General features: G+C 40.9%; 3 protein-coding genes and 1 pseudogene across 3 annotated transcripts; 1 reads left to right on the forward strand and 3 right to left on the reverse strand.

Annotated features, from left to right (window-relative positions):
- Positions 1 to 266: 266 nt before the first annotated feature.
- LOC116201077 lies at positions 267 to 3,480 on the forward strand. Its single transcript, XM_031532166.1, has 6 exons — positions 267 to 631; positions 733 to 824; positions 1,067 to 1,857; positions 2,296 to 2,440; positions 2,589 to 2,941; positions 3,038 to 3,480. Exons 1-6 carry the CDS (start codon positions 340 to 342, stop codon positions 3,156 to 3,158), a joined length of 1,794 nt encoding a protein of 597 aa, XP_031388026.1. The 5' UTR covers positions 267 to 339; the 3' UTR covers positions 3,159 to 3,480.
- A 3,885-nt stretch (positions 3,481 to 7,365) lies between these two features.
- LOC116199331 (UDP-glycosyltransferase 91A1-like) lies at positions 7,366 to 9,144 on the reverse strand. Its single transcript, XM_031529649.1, is given in 2 exon segments — positions 7,366 to 7,751; positions 7,754 to 9,144. Coding segments are annotated over 2 exon segments (1,407 nt in total). The 5' UTR covers positions 8,943 to 9,144; the 3' UTR covers positions 7,366 to 7,533.
- Positions 9,145 to 10,337: 1,193 nt separating this feature from the next.
- On the reverse strand, positions 10,338 to 12,689 carry LOC116198993 (annotated as a pseudogene).
- Positions 12,690 to 16,980: 4,291 nt separating this feature from the next.
- Positions 16,981 to 18,741, reverse strand: LOC116201378 (UDP-glycosyltransferase 91A1-like). Its single transcript, XM_031532597.1, has one exon. The coding sequence runs from the start codon at positions 18,635 to 18,637 to the stop codon at positions 17,213 to 17,215; it is 1,425 nt and encodes a 474-aa protein (XP_031388457.1). The 5' UTR covers positions 18,638 to 18,741; the 3' UTR covers positions 16,981 to 17,212.
- Between the last annotated feature and the right edge of the window lie 960 nt (positions 18,742 to 19,701).

Consider the following 19,701-nt stretch of genomic DNA (forward strand, 5'->3'; position numbering starts at 1 on the left):
TATAGGGGTATCGTCGAAATTTATCCTTATAGAAATTATAGAAGACTCTTGATATTGATGGTGATATAGATTTATAGATATAGATTATAGATAATAGATGTAGATTTATAGATAGTAGTCCTTTCTAACATTTCCATCTTTCTTCTGAAAGAGGTCATCTTGGGCCGAAGCCCAATTTCTAAAAAAAGTTCGATCTGGCAACTGAATGGGCCGAACGAGCCCAATAGAGACTGCCCAATTAAATCTACTCTACGTCAAGGGCCTACGCCGATCAGTCGGATTTTGACACGAAACTCCTCCGGTCAAAAGGATTTCTCCGCGCCGTCGTTCAGCTCCGGTATGGCCCTCCTCGGCGACGACGGCGGCGGATACGAGCTCGCCCGGAAGCTCGAGAACCTCGGGGTGTGGCGCGCGTGGCTCGGGGACTCCAGCTACTCCGTCTTCATCCATTGCCTCTCCTCCCCCGCCGCGTGGGAGGACTTTATGCGTCCCGACGGCTCCAAGTCTAGGGCTCAGATCCATCTCCAGCTCAGGGTTCGCGCCCTCCTCTTCGACAAGGCCTCCGCGTCTCTATTCCTCCGGTTGCCTCCCGTTCCCTCCTCTGTTGCCATCTCGAAGCTCAATCCCAGCTGTATGTATGCGAGAATTGAATCAGATCGCCTTCTCTGTTCAACTCGAGAGGTCAACTTGAACTAGCATTTTAACATGTTTTTGTTGAATTATGCCCGAAAGATTTGCAGCTGCACGGGGACGATGTGTACTTCACTCTGGACACTGCCTTGCCAGACGGAGCCCAGCAGCGAGACAGCACTGCTTCGTCTAAGGTTCCGTGGGCAATTTTAGTTTCGTAGTTTCAGTTCTCATTTGTTCAATTTGTGCTGTTCATTTTTCATGAGTGAAAGTTGAGACCTATGATATAACAAGACATTAGCAGATAGTAAGATTCATTCGGACATGTTCGTATTGAGGGATAGTTCCGTTGCAGTTGCTTAGTTGCCATAAAATATGGCTAGTTAGATCTTTTTTTTCTCTTTTCCTAATTCATTTTTTGGAACGGGGTATACAGATGCAATCCAAATCGTCTTTTGGCGTTGGATCGAGAGAGCTGGAAGATGCGTCTCATAGATTCAGGAATGAGGATCTGCCAGAGACATGGTATCATCAGTTTATGGAGAAGTATGGAGCAAGTAGGTCATATAAGTCATCAGTAGGGAGCCCAGAAACAAACCAGCGTACCCCCGATGAGATGTCTGCGTATCTTAAAGTGGCTGAAAAACATAAGAGGAAGCGTACAGTCTTTAAGGATGACCAGTACAAGGGCACTGGCAATCCCATGACCATGGTAAATCCGGTAGCAGACAGTACAAGCTCAACTGATGATGACCCATATTTTCTTCCAGAGGTGACTTTTACATGGAACTCTGTACCTGACAGTGCACTGCCAACATCGTATAGGGTGGAAGAAAAGCAAAAGGTGGATTTCGTTGGTATATTTGACACCTTACCTCAGGTTGCGACCAAAAGTGCTGTCATGATTGAAAGACTTGGCATAAGACCGGAGTACCTCAACAGAGACCAAGGAGGGGGTTCACATCGGCCAAAGAGCATGTTAGATGGTAGCAGAAAGCATCTTGGCCAAGATCAAGCTTCAGTGTTATCTCAGAAAGTGGTAGCACGCATGTTGACTACTTTGGGTTTTGAAGGTGCATCCGAAGTCCCAATGGAAATCTTAGCTCAATTACTTACTGGTCATCTGTGTAAACTTGGTCGAATTTTGAGAGTCCTTGCGGATAGCTATAAAAAGCAGTGTTCAGCTGTCGAATTGATTAAAATGTTCCTACAGATATCTAATAACAGGTAAGATCCTTTCCACACACAGGTTGTGGCATTTGGAGCATTAATCTTGCAAACATGTTGTTTATTTGTCATGGTCTCCACCTGGTTAGATTCACCTTCGCATAATCCAACATTTTGTCATTGAACATTGAGAGTTTGATTACAAAAATTTATCTAAGTTTTAGGTCTTTCTAGTATATTTTGGTAGAGATCCTGCTGTGAGGATCAATGTGGTCAGGATCTTTATAATATTCCATTACAGCTTGTTGATTCCCTGAAAGAAGTTTCTCCCTGAAGTTGTTCAAATGTTCATCATTGTGAGGAAGTAACTTTGCTCAATTGCAATAGCCCTTGAATTTAGGTGTCCGGAACATGTAGACCCTCTGTTTAAATTTTTTTTGTTGATTCATTTGCTGTAATTTTTGGATCCTCTAATAATGTGTTGATTTCTATTAGCAGCAACCTTGGGGCGTTAGCTGAACTTGTCAAGGAAGGCTCAAGGAACTTTGCCCAGCCAAGCCACCAGCAAATGCACGATATACAGGCACAATTGCAGGCACAGGCACAGACACAGCACCCAAACCCCCTTCGATTACCTCAGCAAGTAAGCATTTATTGCTTCTGTTCTGTTGGTCTTTCTAAATTTCTTCTAGCATTATCTGTGGCCCTTTTTTGCTGAAGATCAGTTGCAGTTAGCATTGGTATGCCTAGTAATTTAACAGGATCCTTTTTTCCCCTGTTTGATTCGGAAGATCCCTAGACAATTTCATTCGCAAGTGCAGCAGATGCTCAGCTCCCATAACATGGCTTTCCAGCAACAGCAGCTAGAGATGCTTCGGCGGCGCCAGCAACAGCAGCAGGTTTCAGCTTCACGAACGGCCATGGACACGGACAAGATGAGGCCCATGGTCCAAGTGAAGGTTGAGAACCCACCTGATCTGCCAACGGACAGCAATAATGCCTTCAATCCTGTGAACTTCAGACAACATCCTCAGATGCAGTTCCGACAGCAGCAGATTGCTGCCATGGCAAATATGCACACACAACAACCTAGCAATCAGTTTAGACAAGTGGGCTCTCCTCAGATCCCTCAAATGCCTGCACAGTAAGGATCGAGAAATGGATGGCATGTCTTTATTTTTGCTTACTGCGGGGTTTAGATGAGACTGATACTTAGACATGTACTGTTATTCTTGTCCAGGAGCATGGGTCTGGTCCGAGCTCCCCCAGTGAAAGTGGAGGGCTTTCAGGAGTTGATGGGTGGGGATTCGGCCTTAAAACACGACTCTGACGAAAGCAAGCTCACTTCTCCAGGCAAATAGCTGTACGCGTATGTTGCCTCTCCGATATCTAAAAAATCTGTGCAACTATATATTAGTCTCTCCTTTCACTGTACATAGTTTGTGCCATCCGATGTGATCAGGTGGTTGATCTAAATGGTGCCTTTTTTTAAATCTGACTTGGAGTAATCATTAATGTTTGGTAGATGTATTCTGTTTTACTTGGCTGTGATAACTGCTGGCGCCGAAGCCTCAGAATTTGTCGCTGCGGAGAGACAAAACCAATGTATATTATGATGAAGTTTGTTGTATAGTTGGAAGCAAGTTTTGCCTGAATGACGTATCGGGTGATCCTCTTTAATAAGCTGGATTCCACATTTGTGCAGCTTCAGTTGTTTTGAGTCGAATCGTTTACTCATCAATCACTCTTCCTCATGTGTTTAAAGGAGAGATCTTGTTGCCAGTCCTCGTAATCACATCTAACTGAAATAGTATTAAACTTAAGTAATACATATTGCTCGACAGTCATAGATTCATCCTAATGGCACTAGGGGACCAAAAAAAAAAAAACGTCGTCGAGCTTATGTGTCGGTATTTTTCTAGGTGTGTCTGGTCCATTAAACATGGTACGATCCTATCAATTGTCAAATTAATCATTAAAATGGAGTGATTTACATCACAATAATTTGATATTTGCATAAAATAATCATGATATCTCTCTCTCTAACTCTCCTTCTCTCTCAAACTCTCTCGAAGCCAAAGGCCACGGTCGGAAGTCCTTGTTGCTACCGGCATGTCCAGTTCCAGTTGGAGGCGCATCTGGCCCTTCCCTCCCTTCAAACCCTTTCTCTTCCCCCTTATCTCTCTCGCCTATTGGATTGACGGAGGCCTGTCGTCGACACTGCCTCCTCCCTTCTAATGGTCTGCAGAGCCGTCGATCCTTTACCTTCTCCGCATTGATCTAGCAGCAATGAACAACACCGATTCTAACCAATCGAGCATCGATCGGGCTTCTTCCACCCGCCTATCAGTCAGAGTACTTGGATCTAGGGAGATTGACGCCAATCTACCTTGATCTGTTTGTCTGAGCAAACCCCCGACATTTGAATGACATCTTCCCATGGATTTGGGTCGGTTAATCTCCACCGGTCGGGTTAGAGGGGGCACGGTCAGGTTGCAATGGAAATGGTGATGATGGTGCCCCAATGGTCGTTAGGGCCCTCCTCCTCCTCTCGATCACCATTGGGCATTTATGGTGGTGGCTTCCCCTACCCGTCGGGCAATCGCACCCGACCCCTCTCTAGTGACTCAGACCTTGAATGTAAGATGATGTGGTGGCTCCCCATTTTCTTCAGCAATATTGGCATGTTGCAGCGCACCCCACGCGACTAGAAATGATGGCGGCTCAATAGAGATGACTTCCTACATCTACCCTCTATTCGAATCACTTTGCTCCTCCCCTTCAATGCCGGTTCTTATCTGCAGCTTCTCGCTGTCCCTGTGACAACATCCACGCCTTTCACACCAAAGGATTACAACATTGGCCTGAATAATCCTACCATCCGCTTACAAAAAATCAACCTTTTGTGGCGTTGCCTTTATGACAGGTCTTAACTACCCGAAAATAGTCGTTGATTTGAATCAATCAAAATAGCCTAGCTTGTTGATTTGATTGTCTAGATAGATAATCGTTGGTGTGAATCGATCATGAAGTTAGGCTTTTTTGATAATCGATCATGAAGTTAGGCTTTTCTGATTTGATTGTTTAGGGATTAGGCTGTTTAGGACTTGGTTGATTGATTAAATCTAGAAGTTGTAAACTGTGAAAGGTTCATGCGCAGAGTACCGGTTCAAGACCCCTTTTGACTTTAATCTTTTATTTTTTCACAATAGTTGTTTTATATGGATTGCACTTGACACCACTTCTCGGCATTGACTGAGTCCGTGCATAATTTAGTTATAAGAGGTTGGGATTAGACGTATAGTATCGGGAAGGTTTTCTGTAATTGTATTTGATTTCATTGGATTTGCCCTCGTCACTTTTTTCCTTTGCAGAGATATTTGTGGATATGCTATATTGTTCTTGTGCTTGTAATATATTTCTTGAATATTTTACCTTATACTCATTTTTGTTATATCAATGGACAATCGTTGATTGCTGAACTAAAAAAAAAAAAAACTTAGTCTTTGCTTGAAGGAATTGTCTCCCTCAAATAGAATCAGATCACTGCAATATTACCCCCCACTCTAGCGACAAGGCTGCTTTTGTATTTCGGTGTCCTCTTGCACACTGGATTGGCAGAGGTTGGATTGGTTGCCAACCTAGTGTCTTTCTCTATTCTGTCGGATTGGTCGACAGTCTTCCCCGGCCTTGCCGAATTGATTGGCAGCCAGGTGTCTTCTCCGGCCTACTAAACTGGTCAGACAGTCCTCTTTGGCCTAGGCTCTGTGGGAACAGTTCTGTCAAGGTTCTCGATGCCTGATTACAGCTCAAGACCCCCTGCTTTGCTTTGATGTCGATTCAAAACATCAGCATTAAAGTATTGAGTTTTACATGGAATTATGGCTTGAGAACCCTCCCCTAGTTCTATCGGAATCCATTTGTGACGGTAGAGGGTTTTAACCGGAACTTTGAAGTGTTGCTACATTGTATCTGTCATTATACTGTTTGGTGTTTCACTTTAAAATTTTCCTATGTACTATGCCAAGGGGGATCAAATTATTCTAATATTGTAATCTTCGATTTCTTGAGCATTTTATCATTTACTCTTTTCGTGTTATGAATGAATCCTTAATGGTGCGATTGGATTCAGAGTTAAAGTAATTTTGATTTTGATTGTGGAAAAGGACAAATGAGATGTGATAATAAATTTGACTTGAGAAACGTGTATTTTTGTTATGTAGTGTGTTGAGTTAAAGTTAAAGTTAAAGTTAAAATCAATTGTTTGGGAATCCAAATAGGGCAGATTCACGAGCAAAAAAAAGTTGGTCCCACGACCCTCTCTATCGGGTATTCATAAACTGTTGTTACCAAGTTTAGAATGCTCTCGAATCCTCAGTGATTCTTCGATTGACAATGAACAACGAGTCAGATCAATAATATCATGTCTATAACATTATTATGTTATGTTTGGTTCGCTGGAAAGCAATTAGGAAAGAACAAGTGAAAGTTATTAGTAGATTGAATTGAAATTTCTAATAAAATTGTGTTTGTTTGCTTGGTGGAAACACAAATAAGAAAAATATGTATTTCATTGATCGGAATGAATAGAAAATGCAATTAAACAGAAAATTAAAAGATGAAATACCACTCCATAAAATACTAATTATAATAATATGAAATACATAAATATGCGCAATTACGATACTTGTGTTTGATTGTGAGATATCATTGAAAAATAAGAATCTCTATTATCATTGAAAAATAAAGTCCCATCGTCCATTTTCGCATCTTACTAAATAAAAATGGTGATGTCGTTTCTCCTTTGATCAACACTTACGAATTTTGGGGAATACAATGAGAATCCAATAATAATGGTTTTCCTCGTCCCAACAGGTATATTTTTCGTTTTGGCTATGTGGCTCTTTGTGTGTGTGTTTATTTATTTAATGTAAAAGAGATTTATGAATCTAACTAAAGGAGAAGAATTTTAGTGAGAATCGAACTTAAAAATACTTAATTTATTGATAAAATCTCTATGTGACTTATTAATTTTTTTCAATCGTAAAGGAGATCTATATAGTTAATATAATAAAATAAAAATCCTCAAAAATAATAAAAAGGCACGGATAATCCTATCACAAGAACGCGCTTCACCGTATTATATTTTTTTCTCTCTACCCTAATTTGACTTCGCGAAAAATGGCAGATGCGCAAAATAAATTAAGTGAGAGGCCCTACAAAGTAAATTCCGCTTGACCGATTTTTATCAAATAGATTTCCCGTACTTATTTTCACCATCTCTTTTTAATATGCCAATGAACCTTAGAGAAGTGCAATAAAGGTTGAACAATAAAAGAAACATATGCATATTAATCATGTGCACCTTCTACTTCTACGATCTGCTAACTCGGAATATGATATGATCTTAGGGTAGCCGATAAAGCTTTCAATGCCTACTGACAATTAGTAAGACCAGTTAAAAGGATAAAACAACTGAATCAATGATATGCTTAGCATTTTATTCAATTCATATGCTTATGATTTTCAATAACTCAATGGATAATTAGCATATTCTTAGTGTTAATGTACTTATTTACTTAGATAATCGACATTGTGTAATACTCAATATCCCGATGACCTTGTTGTCGGTACAACATCTGTCAAATTTTCTTAACTCGAGCACACATTACATCATCCAAAAGAAATTAAAAGAAAAGGTTGATCATAACCCGATAATTAGGTTTACGCACCCTATCAGGTGCACCTCTTAGGTCTATTTGCTGTTAGATAATTCAGTAAATTTTCTACGTATTGATCTTGAAGTTGTGCATCCACGAATACCCCTTTCATCTCCTTCGCCTTCTCCCTGTAGATCCTTCCCTCTTCCTTCACCATCACCAGCCTGAGCGACTCGGCCACCGACTCCCCCGTGAACGATCCGTCCCAGTCGCTCCTCGGGATCGTGTAACCGATTTCTTCTCCTCCAAAAGCCGAGCGTTCACCCCTTGATCCGCCAAGAACGTGAGCAGTATAAGGGCCCTCTCCAAGCTCAGTGCCTCCACCACTGAGGTCCAACCGGAGTGAGTCAAGAACCCGCCGACCGAGTCGTGGGCGAGTATCCGGAGTTGAGGCACCCAACTCGTACAAACCACCCCCCTCCCCTTCACACTCTCCTCGAACCCATCCGGCAGTTCGATCTTATCCTTATCCGATGAACCTCGCCGTGTCTTGAGGACCCAGAAGAACGGCATCCCGGACTGCTCCAGTCCGAGGGCGATCTCGGTGAGCTCGAGCTGGCTCGGTTTCGCCTCGCTCCCGAAAGCCACGTAAACGACGGAGCCTCTCTTTTGCAGGTCCAGCCAGTCCTTTATCCATTGCCATGTGCCAGTCTCCTCCTCTCCGAGGTAATCCATCGGGGGGAGCTGACCGACCGGGAAGACCGGTTTCTGGTGGATCTCCTCGAGTAGCTTGAGCCACTCCGGCTCGACCTCGCAGCTGCTCCTCACGGCTAGAATGTCAGCGCTCTCCAGACCAGTCCCAAACCGATAGAAGTCGGACACTCCCGACGCATTAGCCTCAAGGACGTCGAAAATCCTCTTGATCTCAAAGTACCGAAATGCCACGTTTGTCCGGAATGGGACCCAAGATGGAGCCACCGTGAAGTCCTCGGGTGTTTTCCGGTAGTCTCCTCCCATTATTGCCCATGTAGGGCCAACGAAGCCCAAGAAAGCCGCTATGAAAATGCTAAACGAGGCCGTCTTGATGCCCTGCTCTCTAGCTATCCGGCCTACCCAGAAAGGGGCGAAGTCGTAGAGAATCCAATCCGGGCACGAAGACTCGAGGAACCGGGCTACGGGGTCGCAGAGCCGGTCGTATGCCTTCTTCAGGTACTGGACTTCATCATATGGCAGGTCACTGGTGGCCTCGGCATCCTCGGGCAGGTCATTTGTGGCCGGCAACGGGAACTTCACATAGTCAATTAGGTTCTCCAGTTCTGGAGGGAGCTTAGGGAGACGGTCGATGTTCCGAGGGGTTGAAAGGAAGGAAACACGGTGACCCTTCTGGGAGATGAGCTTGGCAAGCTCCATGTACGGGATCATATGGCCAAAGGCTAGCCATGGGAACATTACTATGTGGACCTTTTCGCACTCACCGTCGGCCATAGTTCTTCTGATGAGACAGGCGTTTTGCTCAAAGATGTGTCTCTGTATATATTGAGAGACAAATGGGGAGACTAAAGGTGAACTTAGATGGCTTTTCAATTAGTAATCTATAGCAATAATTTATTGGATGAGTGATAAAGCAGTATAATTGAAGTTAAGAAACGAAACCACATTATAATTGAAGTTCACACCCACCACCCTACCCCGCCCCCCGCCGGATACGTACATAGTGTCACGTGTTGGATAGGCAGATGAATTAATTATATGTGCAGGATGCATTTTATGTACCTGGTTCTCTTCTTATGGTGATCATGTTTATGGTGAGTTACATCTTCCAATTTCTGTAATCATAGTAATCGAGAAAAAAGTATTACTATGATGGGGTCTGATGATATCATATAATTGTGCCAATGTAGTATATAGCGTCACAAAGAGCTAAGGGTCTCAACCAAATCCATAGAACTTCCCGATGATTATGGGCCTGTTTGGTTTCCCAATATTATTTTAGAATCACAATTCTAACTTAACTCTACCCACTACAAAACAAAATAACTCATACAAAGTCAAAGAGTGGACCCCATTTATACCACTTTTTTCCACAACAAAACAACATAACTCATACAAAGTCAAAGGGTGGACCCCATTTATACCACTCAAAATCAAAATCAAAATCTGATTTTAAAATCCTACTATGAAACCAAACGCAACCTATGTGTCTAATTAGCACATCAATTATTATTGGATTTATTGTTTTCTTTATGGTTAACAGATTAAAAAATAAATTCACTGAAGGTGGCTAGAGCAACGCTGACACCTGAGTGAGATTAGTACGTTAGTGAAATGTTGTTCATAGGATCGGCCGTAAGGAATGTGTACAACTGTGGTTCATACCAAATGCTGTTGTGCAGCATACCACAAGGTTTTTTTTAATGCACTCGGATTTCGGGCCCATATTTCACGCTAAAAAAGAGTACGTCAAGAAATGGACTTGTCCCACAAAAACTCATGTGTATTATTGTATATATGGAAAACTTCGGTTTCCAAGTGGCCCCAAGCTGAAGATGCATAAAGCTTTATGTCTTTTCATACCATAACTGATTCCATCAATGTTTGTGTGCAAGAATGCGATTTGATTCGCACCAAGTAGACTGTTTCATTGGAATATCACTTCTATTTAGAACCGTATGAATATAGCCTTTTTTTTACGAATAGATGAAAAATTTAAGGCTTTCATTGTAACAGGAAGAAACAATACTATAGACTCTCATTAAAAGATAAAATATATGAAATGCTGCTATGATTAGGCAAAAGATATAATGCAGCTATCTATGCATGTTCACAACTCAAATATGAAAATATCTGAGTCTAGGATTGACATATAAATATCATCATCTATGAAAATAATTAGAGGTATTGATATCAAAGTTAGTTTTAAAACAATATTGACCGTGTAAAAAATGGTAAAATACCAATTGATCGAATCCATAACTTCCTAGTTTCATGTATGAGAGTTGACAGTGCAGAAGTACCTAGATCCGTGTCCTCAACTCTACTCTAATTGGAATTATGTGTGTGTCTCCTATTGCTTCCCCACAGTCATCTTTCTTATGTCTTCAATCAAGCTGTCGAGATTAACCCAGGAGGACCCACCTTCTATCACGGCTTCCCTGGCTAACCTAACCTTCTCTGCAGCTGAACTTTGCAACTCATCCCTCTTGTCCACCATCAGATCGTTGATCATCCGCTCGACTATGGTCCGATCGCACATGTCCTTCATGTCCAAACCGACCCCGAGGAACTCGCTCACGAACCTACTATTGGGATGCTGGTCCGCAAAATATGGCCAGCACAGCATCGGGACCCCGGCTGTTATGCTCTCCATCGTCGAGTTCCACCCGCTATGCGTTAGGAACCCTCCGATTGCTGGGTGGGCCAGGACCTCCTCTTGCGGAGCCCAGTCGACAATGCATCCCCTGTCCATAGTAATCGTTGATGCCTTTAGCTCCGCGACAATCTCATCTGGTTGAAAAATGAATTAGTACATTGAATTTTATGCGTAGTAAAGCTATCATGGTACCGCGGTTAAGGAAAAGATCTCACTCTGACTCTTAACGGAACCCGGCCACCCAAAGGAACCGACTTTTGCTATTAAGGAGGCCGTGCCAACATTCCATTAGCTCTTCCCCTTTCAAGACTGCTATGCTTCCGAAGCTCACGTAGACAACCGATCTCGGGGGCTGCTTGTCGAGCCACTCGAGGCAGCTCCGATCCTCTTCCAAGAGGCTGTTTAAGAAGTAACGTGATGCGGCCTTTGTGGCCAAGAGCCGGGACCTGAGGTGTGCGTTGAGGGGACCCACTGTGTAAATATTATGGCAATGGGCTTGAATGTGACCCAGGATTGGACCTTCTAAGGCATCAAAGGTGTTAATTATGAGACCTCGAGCCTTGGGGGCATCTCGGATCTGGGTCGTGCCAAAGTCTAGGAGCGAGTCAAATGGGTTAGCGACTCGCCACAGCGGAGGCAGGTCTCTGCACCTAAGGCGACCTTCCATTCCCGGAATTGTTGTTATGGTCCTGTTCAATTCTTCATTTCCTTACACAACGAAAAGCTTGAAATCAATCTACTCGTAATATTCAGTATTAGTATTGCATATAACGCCGCCTCCCTAATTCAGTGGCATTAACGGCACGTTGTGGAATTAGTCTTTAGTTGATAAAATGAGGATACTAACAGTGCATTTGGTTTCATAGTTAAAGTAACTTTGATTTTGATTGTGGAAAATGACAAATGAGATGAAATTATAAATTTGACTTTGGAAATGCGTGTTTTTATTGTTTAGTGTGTTGAGTTAAAAGTTAAAGTTAAAATTTTTGTGATTTTAACTGGAAAAATAAACGGCCCTTGGTGTTCTTACTCTTAAAAAAAGAAAAGAAAAGAGACATACCATAATTACATATATATACCATTACCTCGGATGGGAAGCTCCCCTGCTTCTATGAGCCGGGGGATGCAGAAATAGGTCCAGAATGCACAAGCGCCGATCGCATGGAACATGACCACTGGAGTTCCGGTCTCTTCCCCGGCATTGATCAAGAAGTTCAAGAACCCGTCTGCTATGATGCATGTCCCCGGTACCGTCACCTCTCGTACGACATCCCTCGCAGTCAGTTTCAAGTACTCAAACATCTTTAATAGCTGCTCTTCAGTCCGGGGAAGTTCCAGCGGGAGGCCATCAGAGATCGTCTTGAAGCGGAAGGTGGGGTGGCTGGCGAAGCGGGAAGCAACATCGGAGCACTGGAGGAGGCGATGGTGGTTGTGCTCGGTGTTGACGAAGGTGGCCCTGATTTCGAGGTCGCTGGGGAGGCTGAGGATCATTAGCTCGGCGAGCTTCAGCATGGAGTTGACATGTCCCTGGGCAGGGAAGGGGAAGAAGACCACGTGCGGCGGTGGCAGGGGCGACGACATAGCAGGCGTCAATATGATTATGATAAAGACTGTGCATCTCTTATATGTCATATGTTTTGTTAGCAAGTTTCCATTCTTATCTGCTGCAACGGACGGACAAAAGGAGCCAAGCCAACAATTGTATTCAGGGATGAAGCCAAGAATTTCTACCGGTTAGGTAACTCGTAAAAAAATACAATAAGCATTCCGATATTTGTATTATATACTCGTAAGTTCCATAAGGGGTATAGAGTATAATCCGATCCGTTACAATATATGTCTCATTTTCAGTGCTTGGAGCCTGGTAGTCGTGGATTACTTGTTGCGATCGGATATCAAGGAATACCGAAGCATAATGCATGACTCTGGATATATAATGTGATTACTAGCATAATGACCTCGAATCGTATCATCGCATCAAGTTCAACTTCCAAACATCAGGTGATGTGGAGGTGTGCCGCAAGTCGTAGTTAGAATCTGATTTACACTAATTTAACTTCGAGCAATTTCCAAACCGGAAATTCTAATAATAGGAGAATGAAATGGAGAAAGATCATCTAATTCCTCGCAACTGAAAGAGGAAACATGGCCTCATAAGAACTGAAAATGGCAAGCTCTGCTAAAACATAAACACGCACCAACCACTCCTTGGACCGAATCAGATAACTGTTCGGTACATCGCGGCGGCAATGTAAGCAACAAGGAGAAAATTTTAAATGGTCCTTCCTCACAATAATGTGGTGAGGAAGAACATATAAGATTATTTTAATTAAAAATATTCATCATAATTAATCGAGTGATTAGCACACATTATTCTGTTTATTACAATTTAATTGGTACTTTCTCACGTCACGTGACGAGATAGGATCACCGAAGAATCTCTTAAGCAACAAGGGGACCTCGATGATGTAATTCCCGTCCTCCATATATTGGCGACAAGACGACAGCTTGTTTTCCATGTGTGTATTATGTTCGGACCAATTACTATGCCGTCCGAAACCGTATGATCAGATTCTCATAATCTCAGTATTAAAGAAATAAGTGAGCACAATCCAGCCATGGTTACGGAGAAATGTCCAGCTATTGATTAGGAGAAAAATCCGATCCTGGTTCACCTGGATTCCTCGATACTGGATGTTAACCACGTGAAGGAAATGAGTGCTGTCCACATTTGTAGGGATATTAGTAAATTCCCATCCATCCATCCATCCCCATCCATCTCATCCACATTTGTCGGCCCGCGCACCTATCTGCCTGCCTTGGGTTTGTGGGCTTAGACCATGTGGACCAGTTCTGTCGGTCCACTAAAATTTCAAGCCCAAATTGTTTAAACAGTACAAACTAACATGATCGTGGTCCTGGCTTAATTGAACGCGTTGATGGACTAAATTCATGGTCCAAACCCAAACCCCAACACCACCCACCCCCCCAACACTCCCCACGTATTTTCAAGCATATCATGAATCAATATTTCAAGTAACCAATCAATATTTCAAGTAACCAAGTGAATTGTATCATTTTTTTCCAAAATTAGGTAAATCAATATATTTTTTTTACTGATATTTATTTAATTTATGTTCGAGAGATAGAATGATATATTTTGATTATGTATACCATTCTTCTAAATGTTTTTAGAATTTTTATTTTTTCTCATTTATCCCCTAATAATATCAATTTAATAAACTTATGAACAACAGAGATTAATGAGTAGTTTAATTCATATGTATTATTGAATTCGATTTCTGATTTTATATTTATAAATTCAATTGTTTTATTGTACATTTTTGTTTATAACCCGCGCGTGTTGCACGGCCCAAAAGCAAATAATTGAAATAATGTCCTCCCGTGGTAGGAAGGAAAACGTCAATTCAAACCAAAACCCTCTTTGAGCCTTATAAAATAAAAGAAAAAAATATAAAAGTAATTACTTTATATATATCTATATAGTTTATTACGAGTAATAATTAATTATTTTTCTTTACCATGAGGTGTTTTAATTTATCCTTGATGGGGCATATGACGAAATCAGGCCTCGGGTTTGTTGAGGAGAGAAGTGATCGGTCAAGAAGATTAAACAGTCAAAAAAATTATACGGAAAGTAGAAAATGAGTATATTAATTAATTTTTATTAATGTGATTAATTCAAATAATTCGACGCTTATTCCCTTTAGATAAAGTTTCGAATTTGAGTCTTACAAATGAAAGAATTCCACATTAAGAGAGTTTTACTTTTACTAGTTAATTAGACTTTCGAATATCAAGTTGCACCTTCGGAATTATTATTAGACGTATGACGGAATTATTATATATAAGCCAGAAGAAGCAAAAATCCTTGACGGAATGCTTACCGAGGGCTAGCTAGTGAGACAAATCCACGAGCGAGAGCTCACTTTAAGTATTCGGATGGCATGTAGGGATGGATCCAAGATTTTAATAGGGGCAGAGTCTTTTTTTGCTGGATTAAAGGCTAGATCAGGTTATTGATCCGCTGTGACTGTCCCAATTAAGGGAATCTAACCGCCATAAAATGTTCATTTCGCAATAGCTCGCTGAGACTTTTACTCAACTTAATTACCACAATCCCACCAACATACTAGTGGATTAAGTCTAAGGCGCACTGGATCAAATATTATGGGCTGGCTACTACAATCTCATAATATACCCACATGGTGGCGAGCTCCACGTCCTCAATGAGGTTCGAACTCGTAATGTTCAAGTGGAGCGCTTGAAATTTAACCATTAGGCCACCTTGTTTGTGGTAATTGGGGGGAGTCTTGGTTGAATATTGGTGGCATAAAGCAAAAAAATTACATAAGGCCTTTAAAAACCTATTTTATTTCAGTATAACAGGTTAATAAAATTAACATAGAATTTTTATTTTAAATGACTGTAAATTAATAATTAAAATTTTATAATAAATTTCTCCTTACATTTTATTTGAATCATTTTCAACGACTTTTTTCTTTCTTGAATCAAGATAAGAGTAAAAATTATTAGAAAAATCACCAAAAAATGAAAGTCAAGGGAGAAATTAAGAGAAAATTTGACGAGTTACTCAATAAAAAAACATATGAGTAGAAGAACAAAATTAGTTTAATTGAGCATTACAAAGGATAAACAAATTCAAACAGAACAAAGAGAATGAGAGATCCCACAAATAAACATTCTTAAAATCACACTTACAATGATATGAATTGTTAGTTACACACTGTCAAAGAGCTATTAAATACCCGTGAGTGTTAGGAGAATTAATAGGAACAATCTTTAAGATTATTTAGCATTTTTGTTGAATTTATGGATAGTTGATGGATAGCAGAATTAGGAATTTTAGAAAAAGTGAGCAATAAGTTGATGGTTTATAGCGAGAAAACTAAAATTTATGAAATTAACTATTTTAAATGTGAGTGACTATATGAAATTAATTATGTTAGAGTAGGCTAATTAATGCAAATAAGGAAAATGAGTTTTATTAGGAATTAGTTTGGCAAGTAAATTTATTATAGATTAAGTTAGGTAATTTAATGTTAGGGCCCTTATGAAATTAGTTATGTTAGAGTAGGCTAATTAATGCAAATAAGGAAAATGAGATTATTTAGAAATTAGTTTGGAAAGTACATTTATTATAGTTAGGCAATTTAATGTTAGAGGCCTTAATCTTCTGTGGAAACAAGTAAATCTATCATAAACTAAACAAGGCAAATTAATTTACCGAAAAAATGAAATTTACCCAAAAAAACAAGGCGAATTAATCTTAGGGGCCTTAATCTATAATGGATGTATTGCTTAAAATTGGAGGCCTAAAGCAATTGCTTTATTTGCCAAGCCATTGAGCCGACCCTGCTTTTATTCTCGTTGAAACATAATCATTTCATTCATGAGAGTTATTATAATGGTCTCTTGGAGGCTCGATCATGGTCGCATATATTCTCTATGAAGACATGAGAATAATGTTTCATTTGGTCACTATGTTGGGTTATAATTACAAGTTGAGGATCTTACTGGGAATCATAGTAGAAAAAGCGCAATAAAATGAGTTCGAACCTATCTTCTGTAATTTAGGTATCATCTTCCTTCAATTTTTGTTTTTTGCCTTTTGTTTGCATCTCCTTAGAGGTTGTGAGTTTGGATGAAATGAGTTTTATTTGTTTACAAACAATATAGAAGATTGACAGTAACATAAAGTAGGGGAAGACTTATATATTATACATCTGAGAAATTATTCATAAAAAACCATTTCGTGAGAACTATTCTCATTTTACATATATAAATAATATATATTACTCTTATTGTACCAAAAATATTCTTTGTAACTTAATAACATAAATAACATATATTGCTTTCATTTTAATAAATTTAATAAATGTGGTACTCAATAATTAAAAAAAAAAAACACACAACCTATGCACGTGCAAAGCACATGTTGGTCCACTAGTGTGACTACAAAATACGACATGGTAAATTCAAGCTTGAGGCTGACAGAAAGAGAGGCAATACATGTAATTAACATGATAATGTGCCGTCTTTCGTGGTCGCAGTCATGAATCTGATTGGTATGGAACAATCACGAAGCTGCATAATTGACCACTTTGATCAGCTAGTCCAATTGTACTTTGAGGGCATATATAATTCCGTAAATGCAGAATAATAGAAAGGACACTTCTTTTACGTCTCCTGATTACAATTCTTTTATAGCAATATACTTTGCACACGCGCCCTATTGTAACCGAAAAAAAAAAAAAGAGTAAAGTGGCAGAGTAACTTATTCACGTCACAAGTACATATTATTTTCCTCTTTTAAAGGACTTATTATGATATAAACAAGAAATTATTTGTTGCTTCTTGTCATTGGTCTGTTTGCTTTCATATGATTGAGCAAATTATCCATGTATTGCTCTTGAAGATGTGGGTTTCCCAGCACCTCCTTCATCTCCTTTGCCTTGTCTCTGTAAACCTTTCCTTCCTCCTCCACCAAAACTAGCCTCAGCGACTCGGCGACGTCGTCACTCGTAAACGACCCGTCTGACTCATTCCTCGGGATCGGATACCCCATCTTCTTCTCCTCCATAAACCTAACATTGAGCCCTTGATCCGAGAGGAGTGCGAATAGTATGAGAGCCCTCTCGAAACACAGTGCCTCAACCACGGAGCCCCACCCTGAGTGAGTCAGGATCCCACCCACCGAGTCGTTGGCGAGTATACTTACTTGAGGCGCCCATGTCGTCCATACGAAGCCCCTCCCTTTCACCCTCTCCTCAAACCCATCCGGCAGTTTTACACTATCGGTATCGGAGGAGCCGAGTTGGGTCCTGAGGACCCAAAAGAATGGCAGCCCGGACTTCTCCAACCCTAAAGCGATCTTGGTTAGTTCATCTTGACTGGGTTTGGCCTCGCTTCCGAATGCTACGTAAACCACAGAGCTTTTCCTCTGTAAGTCGAGCCACTGCTTGATGCGCTGCCACGATTTGGTTTCATCTCTTGAGTTGCAATCACCAGCACTAGGAGGGGGCAACTGACCGACCGGAAAGACGGGCTTCTGGTGGAGTTCCTCAAGCAGCTTCAGCCACTCGGGCTCGACCTCATAGCTGCTCCTGAGGGTGATAATGTCTGCACCTTCCTCTGCCGCTCCGAACCGGTGCATGTCGGACACTCCAGATGCATTCCCCTCGACGGCATCGAAGATTCTCTTTATGGCGAAATAGGGAAACGCGACGTGCGTCTTAAACGGGACCCACTCTGGAGGCACGGTGAAGTCCTCCGGCCTCTTCCTGTGATCGCCACCCATCGAGGCCCAGGTGGGGCCAGTGAAGACCAAGGTTGCAGCTATGTAGATGCTAAACATGGCTGTCTTGATGCCCAGATTTCTCGCGATCGGGCCGAGCCAGTAAGGTACGAAGTCGTATATGACAAAGTCCGGGGCCAAGGACTCAAGAAGCCTTGTCATGGGCTCACGAAGTAAGTCGTACGCTTTCTTCAAGTATTGGACCTTGTCATAGGTCAGGTCGCTGGTGGCCTCGGCATTCTCCGGGAGGTTTTCCACGGCAGGAAGTGGGATCTTCACGAAATCGATGAGGGTGGTGAGCTCTGGGGAAATTCTCGGGAGCCGATCGATGTTTTGGGGGGTTGACACAAACGAGATTCGGTGACCCTTTCTTGCCATATGCTTGGCGACCTCAATGAACGGAATCATGTGGCCGAAGGCCAGCCATGGGAACATCACTATGTGGAGCTCATGGTCAACAATCTCCGCCATAGTATATTCTTCGTACAGAGAGGGGCAGGCAAGAGAAGCACACTGATTTTAGTTCAAAGATAGTTTATTTATAGAGTGAGATATACCTAGGGCGCAATGATTATTTATTTTTCCTTTTATATCACCGCCTGAAGTTCATAAGTATAATGTATCTCAGCTAATTCAAAAATTCGAGTCCGACGGTCCATTAAGAGATAAATTTCTCCTAATCATAGACAATCTTCATTGTCACATTATTTGAACATGAAATTTTACTTAAAAAAAACATACGCTGTTCTAATATACGATAGTGAAACAATTAGATGGAGCTACTGGGGTCCTGTGGATTTTTTTTCTCGGTGGAAGCTACTGTGAATTTTTAAACAATAGATACGTCACGAGTCTAATTTTACGATATATATATATATATATATATATAATCAGATGTTGCTATCAATTTGGAAGAACTAAATCACGTGGACTAGTGGTTATTGTGATAATTCTAGGCATAAAGCATATATGTTGCGTATGCAAAAATTCTATCTCCCAGCTCCCGTCAAATACGCCATCTCTCGATGAAAACGTGTTGAATAAATCATAATTTATTAGAGGAAGAGTATTATAATCTCGAAATTTGGACGGCGATAACATAAACTTTATAAATCCAAAAGGTGTGAATTCCATTTCTCTCTCCTCTTTTTTTTTCTCTTTTTTTTTTTTAATTCCATTTGTGCGCTTAGAGGTCACCATGCATATGATTGATTAGGTATCAGACCTAATCCATAGTCGACATCTTTCTCAAATTGGAGCTTATGCAAAATCACAGGTTTCTATGATCTGTTTTGAGTTAAAAAAACGGTAGTAAGATAAGAAGAGCAAATATATCTAGTAATCACCATAAGCATCATTTAGCTCAAAATATATAAAAAGAGTATATACTTTCCTCATATATCTTTTGTTTCTTATTCTGCATATAAGAGTGCAGTTGGTAAACTATATTTCATGTGGATGAATTAAACTTCTAATGTACAGTTTATCAGTTCAAAATTCATTTGAAGTATTCCGTGACCAGGTTTAAGTTAATG

Source organism: Punica granatum, chromosome 3 (genome assembly GCF_007655135.1).
Source record: "Punica granatum isolate Tunisia-2019 chromosome 3, ASM765513v2, whole genome shotgun sequence".
NCBI lineage: Eukaryota > Viridiplantae > Streptophyta > Magnoliopsida > Myrtales > Lythraceae > Punica > Punica granatum.

Bases quoted from the DNA above. Each gene is read 5' to 3' on its own strand.
- LOC116201077 (XM_031532166.1), top strand. From the start codon at position 340: ATGGCCCTCCTCGGCGACGACGGCGGCGGATACGAGCTCGCCCGGAAG. The intron at 825-1,066 runs GTTCCGTGGGCA...CGGGGTATACAG, and splicing joins ACAGCACTGCTTCGTCTAAG to ATGCAATCCAAATCGTCTTT. The intron at 2,942-3,037 runs GTAAGGATCGAG...ATTCTTGTCCAG, and splicing joins ATCCCTCAAATGCCTGCACA to GAGCATGGGTCTGGTCCGAG.
- LOC116201378 (XM_031532597.1), bottom strand. From the start codon at position 18,637: ATGGCGGAGATTGTTGACCATGAGCTCCACATAGTGATGTTCCCATGG.